General features: G+C 37.0%; 1 protein-coding gene across 40 annotated transcripts in view; it reads right to left on the bottom strand.

Moving 5' to 3' along the window:
* The window catches only part of ank3b (ankyrin 3b), a 198,860-nt gene that overhangs the window by 88,691 nt on the left and 95,226 nt on the right, over window positions 1-14,943 (bottom strand). Inside the window, exons 1-2 of one of the 40 annotated variants that reach the window (XM_058792990.1) lie at window positions 6,188-7,273; window positions 5,853-5,964 (exon numbers count right to left, since the gene is read on the bottom strand). The exons of 37 other annotated variants lie outside the window; for them this stretch is intronic. In XM_058792990.1, the coding sequence (XP_058648973.1) occupies window positions 5,853-5,879 (27 nt within the window). In that variant the 5' untranslated portion in view covers window positions 5,880-5,964; window positions 6,188-7,273. Of the gene's footprint in view, window positions 1-5,852; window positions 5,965-6,059; window positions 6,164-6,187; window positions 7,274-14,943 lie in introns of those variants that run through there. 2 more of the 40 variants (XM_058792989.1, XM_058792995.1) reach the window with 2 other exon arrangements.

Below are 14,943 nucleotides of genomic sequence, written 5' to 3'. Positions count from 1 at the left end.
CAGATATTCACCCACTGACACAGAGAGAGAGAGAGAGAGAGAGACAGACAGAGGGTGTGTCTGCTGTTGCTGCAGTGCTGTAGTCCGGACACACCCCGACACACACATGAACACATGCTGTCTGCATCACAATCCATTCACACACTCTCCTACCCCACACCAGTCACACTTTAACATCTTTGATTTACATAACTAAAACTGGGGATCAATTTTCAAAACCTTTTATATTGATATTCCAGATCTTCATTCTTTTATACTCGTCCTACTTAAATTCTTCAAACAGTTTCCATACAGTTTGGTAGAATATAATCAAAAAAAGGGGCACATTATAAAACATATAGTACACTTGAGATAAATAGTATGCTTGTAGTATGTCTGCATTTGCAGTATTCATAATATTTCATAATATTTTTATCAATGTATTTTTTAATAATGGAAAAAAAATTATGGTTTTAATGGTCACAAATTTTGTTTCTCATTAACTCTTTCCCTGCCACTGATGATACTTTCCATCCATTATTACACTGACAAGTTATTCTGGCAATCCGTGTTTTCAATGTTATATGGTAGGGGGTGCTGTTACGAATTTTCTGAAATAGTATAGCACTTCCAAATCCAAAAACAAGTGAAAAAGAAGATCTGCATAAACCAGAGGGAGTGGATAGAAGTTGTTTACTCACAAGTAAGGTAACATGATCACCAAACATTCGTCAGCATATGAAGAGGTATTCAACTGCACAAGCTTTAGAGGTGTTGATAGACTCGGACTCTTCTGAATCTGACCTGGATGAAGTCTTTGACAAAATGCAATTTCCTTTTTTTTTTCTTGATGGAATCATCAATCAAGTGTTGATAAAAAAGACTATCAAACTGTTGCTTGTTTGTTTGAGCATCATGGCAACACAGCAGCACTGGCTTAACCAATGGTGTGGAGTTTGGGGCGTGGCTATCTGTTAGTTTAACCAATAGCAGCGAAGGGGAGCGTTCAAGAAATCTGTTTGAAACAGTCATTATTTTTACAATTTCGTTTGCTGATGCTATTGGTGTAGAAACTATGCAATTCACCTTTAAATAAATGATTGTGTAAATCTTTGAAATGCACCCAAACAAACTATAAATGAGGTCATAAATATTTCATGCGGGTTAATCAGTAATCATTTCATATACTTCCAGTCTTTCAGTCTTCAAGCAAATATCAGTCCCTGGCTTCTGTCTAGATACTCTAGCATGTAGAAATGTCATCCTCTGTCTGTGTAATGTGGGCTCAACCTCTGCAGTGTGTGGGAGTTTCCTTTGAACATCTCTCTCTTTCTGCCTCCCTCCCTCTCTCTCTCTCTCTCTCTCTCTCCCCCTCTCTCTCTCTCTCTCTCTCTCTCTCTCTCTCTCTCTCTCCCTCTCTCTCTCTCTCTCTCTCCCTCTCTCTCTCTCTCTCTCTCTCTCTCTCTCTCTCTCTCCCTCTCTCTCTCTCTCTCTCGCTCTGTATTACTAGGAAGCACACAGTGTGTTCTGGAAAGGCCTCAATAAAACCTGCATGGGCTTTTACTTTTATCTTCAATATAAATGGAATAATTAATATATTTGTTATAACTTCACAGGCCATATAAAATGAGGCGGCATCATAAACATTGCAATAATTTTAATGAGTTTTTTTTTATTATTATTTTTTAAAAATAATTTATTATTATTATATACAGTTGTCATATCTGTCCATTTTAATGATTCACTTCATAACTGATGCTCCATTTGCATCAGCACTCAGAAATGTTTATGGCATGTGCCATTTTTGTGAATTAAATTGTTGGTAACACTTCACAATAAGATTATTATTATTATTATTTTGTATTTTATGTTTTTCTCATTATTTTTATTTTAATTTTAGCTAAAGATTTCGCAATTTTGCTGTTTTTTTTTCTTTTTGTAATTTTAAGTCAATATGTCTATTTTTATCAATTTAATTTCAATTTTAGTTTTAGTTCTTTAAAAGCTAACATAACTGTTTTATCCGACACCAGCTCGGCCATGGCTCATTGATTTAGCTGTGGGTGTCATGCAGGATTCCGTAGAGTAAAGTAAAACTCAATACAAAATGATCAGTTCAATACCCTGGCAAGGAATGGCTATCACAGGCTCATGTATAGATTTAGAAAACTAGATTTTTCTTAGAAAGATCATGGAACTCGATCGATGCATCACTACAAAGAAGTCACTTTCACTTCTAAAGGACCAAAAGGTGAAATGAACTTGAGAGGCCAAAACATAGCGAAGCAAGCTCTGTCCTGCCGCTGTGGTTGACAAACAGCTCAGATCATCAGAGTGAGGCAATGTCCCGTCCCACAGCCCAGCACTGAATGGATATGGGCTTTATCAGGGCTGATCATCAGACAGCATTAGCAGAAGTCAAGCACAAGCATTACAGAACACACATGCTAACACACTTCCACAATGAGGCCAGTTACAGCCAGTTAGAAGGGCTCATACACATCTCTAATGCTAATTTGCCAGTGTTATGATGCTACTGCACAATTATTAGTTTTTTGTTTGTTTGTCCGGTATTTTATCTGGCTGGTCAAGCAGCAATATTACTTTTGAGAGAAGACCCATTTTGATTGTGAATCACAAGGTATTCAAAAAAAGAAAGAAAAAGAAAATAGATGAGGTGAATTTGCATTTCATGTCAACTTTAAAGGAATTTAAAACGGTGAAACTGTGTTTATTACTAAATCTGCAAAAAAGTATGCTGTGGCAATGTACCTACTGATACTGGTCCTACTGTAATTAAATTATAATATAATTATTAATAATATAATAAATTGTCAACGATTACATTATTGATAATTATAAATAATATAATAATTTTAGAAAATAGAGAGTGAATTTTCATTTCATGTCCACTTTAAGAACATTTAAAACTGTGAAAATGTATTACTAAATCTGTAATAAAAGTCTATGTTGTGATAATGTACCATCTAATATTAATCTTACAAAAATAAATTAATAATTATATAAGTAATTAATACTTAAATTGTTAATGTAAACAATAAAAATTTAAATATTATATTATATATTTATATTATTAATAAAATAAACAATTAATGCTTAAATTGTCAATAATTATTAATAATATAACAAGATATTATTTTATGATATCAGATCACCACAATGACATTTTTACTTCATGCCTTAAAAATATCAAAATTAAGTTTTGAATTAAGTTTAAGTTATTAAAATTATGTCATTCAAATTATGCAAATTATCATATAATAGTAGATTTATAGAAAAAAAGTGATCTTTTGATTTGGACCTCTGTGCAACCAGAATCCCCTGCAGCATGCACTAGCAAGAAATCACATTGTCTTCAGAAAAAGTAAAAGTCTATAATTATTAATGCAAGTCCACACATGTTAAGCGATGAAAACCTTGAGAACTTGTCTTCATGCTAAATGTATTGAGATTATATAAACGTTGATGTTGCAGCTCTTTGAGAACATCTTGTTCTTTGAAACATGATTAGTCTGGATTCATGTAAATCAGTATATATGACAAGTACAAGCCATGATCTGTATGCAGCTGGCCACTTAATCCATACGACAAGGAAAACATGTAAAAAAAATTACTGGAGATTATGCAGTTATCCAGTCAGGAATGTTCCCTTTGCAGAAACAAAAGAGTCAGATGAGCACATACACTGATTGTTTTACACACACATGTCGTTGTTTGTCTTTATAATGGGAGTTGTCTGCAGCGAGGCGAGAGAGTGCAGTGTTTTAAGCCATAGAGAAAAGCTGTCAGTTGACACTGCACACACACACTATCGCAGCGTGCTCGGATAACAGCGCATGCATGAAGAGAGCTGAGTGTGTGATGTATCTGTCCTCATTCCTGACGCTCTTCAGTGTGGAGTGCAGATAGAGCAAGACTGCAGAATGAAACGGCGTCCTGTGTCACGCTTTCTGATGATAAAGCGTAAGCACACTCAAATCTCATCAAGCATGGAGAATGAAAATAAAGGTGTAGGTGTCCACATCCAACTGCCCAAACAGAATCAGACCATCTTTTCTTTAAAAAGCGATTTATTCTTATTTATATGATACTGCATATTAGAATGGCTTCTGAAGGATCAAGGGATCATTTTTTGATCCCACTATATTTGACCGGGACATGGAGGCTGAAAGTCAATTTTTCCTTGATTTATCTTGATGTTTCCTAATGGTTGTGACACATTTTTTTAATAAAGTGCACTGATGAATCTAGTACAATAATTAACATGCCACAATGTTTAGAAAAGCCAGAACCAGTGACTGGGTGAGCAAGTAGTACAGGCGACTGTATACTAAAGCCAGTATTCCTCTCAGACAATGTTTGAGGCATGCATCAAGCAGCTGTTGAGAACATTATTATACGCAGATGCACTGCTATAAGACGTGATTCCATGTTACATGATCTTGGGCAAATCCTTACTGTAAATGCTTTGAGGAAATCCTCATACAGGCCAAACCGTGGGAGAGCAGCCTACAAAGTTAGTTCACACTGACAACTGTAGAACAACAAAACAGAAAAACAACTGACAACTGTGAAAACACATGAGTGCCACAGAGTAGTGGCAGACTCGTGTTTGGTTATTTTGAGATTACTGGCATTAGGGTGAATGACACACAAAAGATGCCATCTTGAAAAATCAAACAAAAAAGTGTTTAAAAATGAACTTTTTGTATTCCCGTTGAATTCATATAGTTAAAAGCAAAGTTTATGTAATGACTCTAAGATGTCATGTAGTTTAACCATCAAGTAACCATTTAAAAATGGAAAAAGTTTTTAAAAATGAACTTTTTGTATTCCTGTTGATTTCATGTGGTTAAAAACAAAGCTTATGTAATGACTCTAAGATGTCATGTGGTGTAACCATCAAGTAAAAAGTAATAACCTATTTTATGTGAGTGTACACATTATTTTCAAAAAGTGCTCAAATTCACTTTTCAAGGTAAACATTTCCATGTATAATTAATTCATAATTATCACTGAATTTTGGGGAGTTGCACCACATGACATTTTACAAACTCAACTAACTTTTTCTTGTCATAAAAAGGTCAAATTATCTTATATTTTAGACTTATTGACCATGACAGTCTCTTTATGATGTCATTTCTTATTTTATGTTTTTGTCTGCATGTTGGTTGCACCACATGACTGATTAACAAACAGTTTAGTTTTTTTTTTATTAATAAGTACTGAAGAAGAGTTTTGTGAAAGTATATTTTACAGAAATGTGACCTGAGAACGTTTGCGCTAGGTTAGACCACTTGTTGCTTTCTTAATTAAATTCTTGTAATATATATATATATATATATATATATATATATATATATAACAATGTATGATCGTATATATTGGTTTTGATCCAAAAAAAATGTATTATGTACATATTAGTCAACCCCTGGTCTCTAGATATCTGCATCGGTCATTTAAACACACGTATCGGTCAATCACTACCACAGAGAACCAGGTTAGTCAGTCTACTACATGCCATGACAGTTGAACAGAACCTGATGCACAATCCGATCCACTCTCCAACAAACTGGACCACATACAAAATTCAGCCTCTGCACTGAATGACCCCAGCAGTAGTTCAGATTTACATCAATCTAAATGAAAAGCTTGCCATTGAAACGTATCCCACTGCCTTCCTGTTTCACTGTCAGATGAAACCGGAGCCCTTTCGAGCAATGCACCACTACACATCAACCATGCCTGGTAAACACCACACCATCCACACTCAGCCAAACCTCCCATCTCACTCACTGACCCCAAACAAGATCAAACCCACCAGTGTTACAGAGTTTCAAAGTGGAACTTACTGATTCTACATCTATCCCGTCCTCCATTGCAATGTTCTCCCCGCAGTCCTGAACGATCCCAGTAATCAATGAGCTAGAGTTTGGAATCGGCCACTCCGGAGGTGCATTAAAGCTGAAAACACATGTCCTTGTTAACTTTGAGATACTATGATTATGTAAAAAGGAAGTTGGGACGCTCCCGGACACAGTCCAGAAGCATTACTGTACCCTACGTGCCGCACAAATCCACTTTATCATCAATACGGATGCGGGACGTTAGCACTATTCGACATTCCCAGCTGTCACCCTCTGCTCCAACCGGCTCCGCATACTTTCTCGGATGGGATGGCACTTACCATATTTGTAGGCACTAGTGGTCTCTCTCCTGGCTGAGCGTAATCATGATCTGGTGGACCGAAATAGCAGCGGGCCCCTCCGTGTGGCAGGCCTCCCCGACTGGAATCTGTCCTGCGCGAGTCTTATTGTCATCCTGCTTATCAGCTCTTTTTACGCACCCCCCTCCTGTCCCCTCCGCTGCACAAATACCCTGGCACAGGCGGCCAGATTCAGCACAACTCAACCCGCCGCTACTGTTAGGAGCCAGTCAGCCATGCTGGAGTACAGCAGCCCAGCTTAAGGGGGATTTGGGGGCATTTCCCCAGGTATTATGAGCGCTTGCGGTGTTGCCCTGATCCTGGCTCTGCCAATCAGCACCTCGGTGCCTCTGGACTAGACTGGACTAGTTTGCCCCTGTCTTTTATCTCTCTCTCTCTTGCTCGCAGTGCTCTGGGAGGTTGCAGCAGTCTCTGCCCGCATCAGCAACATTACACCACCAGCACCAGCCAACCCCCTCGCTACACACACACACACACACACACATTCCTACCCTCGTGCCCTTCCAGTCGCCCATCCCATTAATTAAATCAATGCCACCGACAGTAATTCACTGTGGAAATTTCAAATAGCCTCATCTTTTCGCAGTTCGAGTCTAGATCATCATACTGTCAAAAAAGAAACATCTTTGAAGACAATGTAACTTAAATGGGTGCCAAAATTTGACGTGTGTAATTTGCACACCGGTAATGTCACCAAACTGAATTGATCCTTTGCTAAGTCCCGCCTTATAACATTACTGACCAATCTGTTGCTGCCATATTATCAGAAAAGCTCTTGCTGTCCAGTGTTATGCTATGGATCTGTGTGTTGGGATAGTTTAAAAAGCTGTTTTATGGAAAAATATTGTTGCTGAGTCACACTGACACAAGCTCCTATGTATTTGTAATGTATTTGGAAACAAGTGTGAATTTCAAAGCATTAGATACAAAATATCAAACCAAGCAGCATTTGTAAATAAATGACACTAGAAATGTTCTTATCTAACTTTACACTTCATAGTTTTTAACCAGGTCAGTTTTCACGAATGTATGAAATCTGTTCCACTCAAGTTTATCATATTAAAACTAACTAACTAGTTTGACAACCAGAAAGTGACCCAGACATTTGTGTTCACTTTAAACAATATATTTATTTTTTTATATTTTGGAACATAAACTTTAGTGTGATTTTTTTTTTCTTTAAAAAGTGTTTGTATTATATTTCTTCAAAATAAATGTTACATTCTTTTATATTTTGTTATATAATGCACACACATTTACACATTTTTAATTGTGGATTTCAAAAGTGTCCAAATATATATATTTTTTTGTGGACACTTTAAGTGTTATATTTTCATTTTCCATCTTTGAATGTTAAAGTGTATGCTGTGAATTAAACTGCACTTCTGTTCAACATTTTTAGAAAAAAAAGGTACAAAGCTGTCACTGGAGCAGGTACCTAAGGTTCAAAAGGCAAAAGGTACATCTTTGTACTTTATTTACCCATAAAGATGGTAATATTAGGCTAAATACTACATACTGTAAAGGTTAAAGGACTATATTAGCACTTTAAAAATACAAATTAATACCTAAAGTGCACATATTACCTCATTAACTGTTCTGTACCATTTTCTTCTGAGAGTGAAAAGCCTGGGATCAGTAATTAAAATAAATAAATGTATTCAGCAAGGACACATTAAATTGATCAAAAGTGAGAGTAAAGATATATATAAATACAATGGTTATAATTTGCAAAATAACTTACAGTAATTATCAGTCCAAATTAGAATAATACTTAATCATTTTACCACTCAATAAGCACATTTTACTAATACTCAAAAATAATCATTTCTATGGAGTGTTCTGCGTTTCCTGAACACTCGCTGTCTGCCATTGGTAAAACATACAGAAAGTCCCGCCCCAAACTAACACCATTGGTTGAGCCAGTGTTCCTGTGTCAGGTGGACTGGTTTCTCACACAAACACAGCCATGTTTTGATACAGCAACAGAGCCACAGTGTTGCCACTTTGTGCTATTATATTCGTCTCTACAAGTAAGCTTGATAGGAGAAAGTATTTTCACAAAAAATGAACAAATGACAATCAGAAAAGCAAAATGAGTGATAAAGACGGACTTGTCCTGATTGGTCAATAGCCCACAAACCAGAGACCAGTATCAAATCATCAAATCAATGGTCCACTCGTGGTCACAGACAGATGCTCCTGTTTGTGTTTACTGAACACTGACCTCAAAAAACATGTTTAAATACAGTGGGACGCAAGTTGAGGATCTATACGTCTCCTCAGCAGTGCAGTGTTGCCATAGCAACCCAACCCTCACTGCAGAGGGGACGTGAGCCCTGAAATGAAATTCGCCTTCACAAACACACAGTATGAGAAGACGTCATCTGCCACACCAGCTAATCTATATTTCTGCATAAATTTAACCAATCATTTCTGAACTCTGAAAACATGAGTGTGCGGTTATGTGTGCATATACATCTGCTAAGATTCATCTCTTACTCTCTGTCTCTTTGAAGGAGCACTTCCTGTCAAGACTTCTCCCTTTCCACTCCTTCCATTTAGACAATTAGTGGTCAATGTTTAAAAGAAGGCTTTATCAATCTGGACAATCAGCTGTGTGCGTCAGTAAGTACACTCTGTCCCCTTCAGTCCCACCACTTCAAACACCAACACTCAAAGAGTTTGTTCACAGTGACCCTTAGGACACAAATAAAAATGAGCAGGAATTCAAACTCTATCTAAGGGGGAATTAACGAGGAATGAATTGCCCACTGATAGCTAAATTCATTTGCGCATGCTGTGTGTTTTTAGCACTAGCTCAAGTAAAGGAATTGGTTGATTCTTAAACAGAATATTTCATTTTATTTTAGAAAATAAACTTTCTTAAAGCAATTTTACACATTCACTAGTTGAATTAGTTTGTCTATAAACATGCACGCATCACAGGAGAACTATATCCTTTTTGTTCAGTCTGATGAAAATAAACATGTTTACACCATAATTATTACAATTGTTTATAATAATTTTACACTTTGTTTAGATTAGTTTACTTACTCATTCGTTCTCTGACAGCAGGTGTCGCCTTTGGCAGAAATATAACGGTTTTCCCGGTAAAGGCAGAACACAAAGCAGCGCAGCACCGGACTCTGAACTCGCAGCGCTCATGTTTATTCAATGAAAACATAGCCTTTTGAAGTTTAATCGTCACATTCCGCCATATCACAATTCAGACTTCTTGAGATCAAAATTAAGACTTTCTTGAACAAATTTAAAAAATCATATTTTTATAATGAATTTTCCAACAAGACTTCATGAAAAATCATAACTATTTTACAAGGTGTTGATTACATATGAATTGATATGTTTTGATTTGTATGAAAATACAAGCAAGAAGGTCCGCACGTAAACCTAACCGTCAGTAAGCGGATTGTACAAAAATGTACAAAGCAGGTCATACAAATTTATACAAATTAGCCTTGTCACCAAAAAACTATTTGCCAAAAAGTTAAATAGTTACAAAATTGCCATGAGAGGGTGTTGGAATTTTCCTATTTTAGGACTGAAAGTGTGTAACAAGGTTAAAACATTAAAATTGTTACACAAATGTCCTCTAAATAGTACTGAAAGTAAATATGGAGAGCATAATAAAAAAAAGTTTCCAAAATCTTTTAAATCCTTAACCTAATTTGGTGTTTCAGGTCAAAAATGGCCATTTAAAAATTGCTTGTAAATATTCAGTCAAGATATATTATCACCAAATATAGCTAATCATTTCTGACTGGAAACACAAGAAGTGTTAGGAACACCACAAGTTGGGGAAAAAATCCTTAAAAAGTACAAAAATTATTCAGTTTTTGGGGGAAGTCGGTAACACTTTAGTATAGGGACCAGTTCTGACTATTAACTGTTCTGACTATCGTTACCAGGTCAAGAAAATATGATCATATTACCCCAATTTTACAGTCGCTGCACTGGCTACTTATTAAGTTCCGTATCAGTTACAAAATATTATTACTTACCTATAAGGCCCTTAATGGTTTAGCTCCTGTGTACCTAACTGGTCTTCTATCTCGCTACAATTCATCACGCTCCCTAAAGCCCGGTACACACCAAGCGACAACGAGCGACGGTCGGGCTAGTTTGTTTGGTGAGTTCCACTCGTCGGGCTCACGTCGGTGGTAGTTTTCCGATTCAACATGTTGAATCAGCGTCAGGCCGCCGCGGACCGTCGGTGAGAGAGAGAACTCTGATTGGATGTTCAGTTTAGCGAAGGAGTCCATGCAGGAGAATTAAAGCAAAAGTGATGAAAACGGGCACGTAAATGAAGACAAAAGGCTATTTTTTGATGTGACATGATCTTGCCCAAGCATTCCAATATGCGCCTGTTTTCATAACAACATGAGCTGCTTAAAAAAAATGAAAGTTATCAACGTTACTGATATTCAAAATGAGCGCTGCTTCGTTTACGTTCCGTATATCTGCGTTTATCTCGTATATCTTTGTTTCAGTTTCTCGGTTTGAATAACGAATATTTACTACAGATATTTACTCCTTCAAGCAGGCGCAGAACGCACGTGTTCTGTTTGCAGTCAGCTGAAGTTTGTGCGGTGTGTTCATGTGCAGCTTTTTTGTCCGACGCGAAGCGACAACACCGTCGGCTTTCGTCGCCGCTAGTTCTTTGAAGTCAGCTTGGTGTGTCCCGGGCTTAAGGTCGCAAAACTCTGGACTTTTGGTAGTACCTAGGATAACAAAGTCCACTAAAGGAGGTAGAGCTTTTTCACATTTGGCTCCCAAACTCTGGAATAGCCTTCCTGATAACGTTCGGGTTTCAGACACACTCTCTCTGTTTAAATCTAGATTAAAGACACATCTCTTTAGCCAAGCATTCACATAATGCATCTTATAAATCTTGTACTGCAGTTATATCTGATCAAACGCACATTATTATTCTTTAGCTTGGGTTGAAAAGATCATTTTTGTCTCTATTTGTTTCTCTGTTTCTGCCATGGGATTGGCACTAGGAATTACACAAACTTCAGTCTGGATCCAACCCTTAAAAGATCTGAGATGACCAAACACCTGAGAAGAGATGATGCTAACCCCTCAGAGGACCTCAGATGATGTCAACCCTGAAACAAAACATAGAACTACCAAATTTTGCCATAAGTTTAATTGCAACATATAATCATTACTGTTAATAGGGTTACATCGTACATTTTTGCCATATGTACATCAACTTGACATAGTCACCACTGAAAAACTACTACTAAATATATGGTAGAAACTTAATTTCGTGCAAAGCTACTTTGCAACGATTTGTATCATGAAAAGCGCTATACAAATAAACTTGAATTGAATTGAATTAACTAGTTGCGTATTAGCATGCCTATTATTAACATATTGGCTGTTTATTAGTACTAATAAAGCACATAATCTGCATTACCATATTCTACATCCCTAATCCTACTCAATGCCTCAACTTAACAACTACATTAACTAATTATTAAGAAGTAGAAAATTAGGAGTTTGAGGCAAAAGTCACACTTAATGGTTTGTTAATAGCAAGAATTGGAGCTTAAATTAAAGTGTGACCGGAAGTTGTTATACCCATGTGTGAGCAAAGTCAGTAAGTTTTAGTCTAATTTGATAACATTAAATAGCATTTTTGGGAAAAAGAAAATGCTCTTTGGGTCAAAAAGACAAGAACACAAAATGAGGGTCAATAAAAATTAACCCCTGGGACTTCTTCAATTCTTCAAATTCTTTAACCAGTAACTGCCATGATGATCACTAGAAATTGTTGATGATGCAGAACAATAACACTGCATACGTTATGCATATGGTATTAGAAGTCGACGGATAGTGGATTTTACTGATACCAATAGCTAGGTTGGACCACACTGGCCAATACCGATTAATCAACCAATAATTTTTACAATGGATTCTGAACGAAAACTAAAATAGTGCTTTACTATTAAAAAAACAGAACTGAACTGAACCATACTTTGTAAATGAATAAAAATATGAATATTAATTATTGATCATTAAAGGGCCCACGACCGATATAAAATATCCAGATAGAAATTTGTTACCCATTCTCGATGTGAAAGTGCCCAAGCAACATTGCTCTAAAAAAGTTGCCCCGTGTATCATCAGCCTAATGAGGAGTAATACTTATCCAGCTTTCATTAATCTTAATGTTAGAAATGGACTCTTATTGTACAGTGTTACCATTTCATTTCAACAGTCATGCTTAAAGATGGCCATCTTTAAATATCTACACAAAGGTAATAGCATTGAAACTGCAAACATATGGATATTGTATGTACAGTACACTCTCACAAACACTTGATGGCAATCAATCAGTCGACCTCTCAGGCCAGTTATGTTGGGCTGCTAGTGGTTTTTGAGTTAGCCTCACAGTTTTGTGCATACTGTAAATACAGCATGCAACAATAGTGACATATTGTAAATTACGGCATCCTTATGTTGCCTTCCAGGATATTTTCTGTGTAGGATTATGTTAGTTAGGATGACTGCAAGGTGTTGACCTCTCCAGGTCAGGTCAATCAATACTGACGCATCTCTTGGGTTGCTATTAAGAGACACCGTATGTATCGCAGTTATTCTGTGCCATTACTTGAGGTGGGATTCACCCACCAACTCACAGATAAAGAAACATATAAAAACATCACATCTTTTTGTCAAAATAACAAACCAAGTAGCATCTGCAAATAAATTGCTCTTTACTCAGAACTAACGTTTCTTCATATTAACACTGATATATTTTTCTACACACATCTGTGGGCCAGTCCAGCTGCCTCTGCTGCTCTGTGCTCCTGTTCAAACTTCTAGATATGTACGACACAAACTCCCATGATTCTGTGAGATGTGGTCTGCACAGTGTACATCTGGAGTAAAGCTCTGACGGCTCTCCAGAGAACCGAACAACCACACAACACACACACATCTAAGACCACTGTTTGCCACACCGGCAAGAGTCAGAGTTACAATAATTACCAGAATATTTGGTTTACTAGATATATACTAGATACAGTTCATAAATATACAGGAAATAATTTATAAATGTCTACAGGTAATAGCAGAGGCGTCATGCACAGATTCACAGATTTATGAGCGAAGTGGATTTTGAATGCAGCTTCCAATAGACCAAATATAGCCGATTAATGTTTTCTATAATTAATACAATCACACCAGCGTGATTGGAACGTTCAGCACGTCATATCATCAGCTGCTAAATTCAAATCTGTGTTCGCTGGCTGGCTGGAGCTGAGCCAGAGACAGGCACGTTTTTACAGCACCGGGAAAGCCATTTTTTCTAAAAGTGTGTATGATTGTGGCGAGTGGGGCGGGGCCGAGAGCCGTGGGAACGGAGCGAGGCCGGTGGAGTTAATGATAATGAGCGACACCTGCGCCACTCGCCGGTCTCGAGTCCCACGGAGGAGCTGCGGAAGGATAAAAGGAGGAGTGACGACAGTGTACGACGAGAGAGGACCAGGCCTGGACTTTTATTTTGTATTTTATGTGCGGCAGTCGTCCGTGAGGGGTTGCCGCTTTACTTTTATGTTTGTTTATTTTATTAAAACTGTGTTTAAATGTTCGCCGGTTCCCGCCTCCTTCTTCCCGATCTATGAACTGTGTTACAATGATCTTTTGAGTCAAATTCTTGCATTTGGGCTGTTACCAAGCAAATTAAATCAGTATCAACAAAATTTATCTTTGCAATGCATCTGAAGTGGCATTTAGATGTATTTACACAGTTTAATGCAGCTCAGAGGGACATAGAATGCTAAACTGCAGTTACAAATGCATAAATAATGTTTTGATATTTGAAACATAAAACGTTGAAAACTGATGTTTGAAATTATTTTAAAAAATGAAGATACTTTAAATGTGAAACTAAAACCGCCAGTAGGTGGCAGCAAGTCACTGTTAATAAGTGAGTCATTGCGACTGAACCGAATCATTTAAACGGTTGATTTATTCAGGAACAAACACCGCATGTTGCTCAGAGACACAAAACAGTGCTTTGGATGTGTTTGAAACGATTTTTGATGGCGAAATAGAGCAAATGCAGGAAATATGGTGTCTAAAACGTAAGTCACTTAACATTAACTTCTTGTTTATTGAACTGTTGCATAAAATCATTTGTAATCATGCTGACTTTTGGAGAAACAAAACGGCACTCTTCGTGTGATATTAACTATATGAAATGATATAAATATAGGCTATACATTTTCTGCCCCCATATGTTAAATTATGTGATCATTCTAAATGCATTTTAATAGACTGAATCATGCAGTGAAAGAATGCACTCGTACGTGCACTAGTTTAACCTATGTTAACCTATGTTAACTTACTCATTCGTTCTCTGACAGCAGGTGTCGCGTTTGGCAGAAATATAATGGTTTTCCCGGTAAAGGCAGAACACAAAGCAGCGCAGCACCGGACTTTGAACTTGCAGCGCTCATGTTTATTCAATGAAAACATAGCCTTTTGAAGTTTAATCGTCACATTCAGCCATATCACAATTCAGACTTCTTGAGATCAAAATTAAGACTTTCTTGAACAAATTTAAGACTTTTTAAGACCCCGCATTAGGGGTGGGCGATATGGCAAAAATATAATATCACAATATTTTTAAGAAAAATCACGATTCACGATTTTATCATGATTCTTTGTCATGTTGGTTT

The sequence above is a fragment of the Onychostoma macrolepis genome, chromosome 12, assembly GCF_012432095.1.
Source record: "Onychostoma macrolepis isolate SWU-2019 chromosome 12, ASM1243209v1, whole genome shotgun sequence".
Taxonomy (NCBI): domain Eukaryota; kingdom Metazoa; phylum Chordata; class Actinopteri; order Cypriniformes; family Cyprinidae; genus Onychostoma; species Onychostoma macrolepis.
Note: the sequence above shows the minus strand (reverse complement) of the source record. Positions and strands in the feature narration are given on the sequence as shown.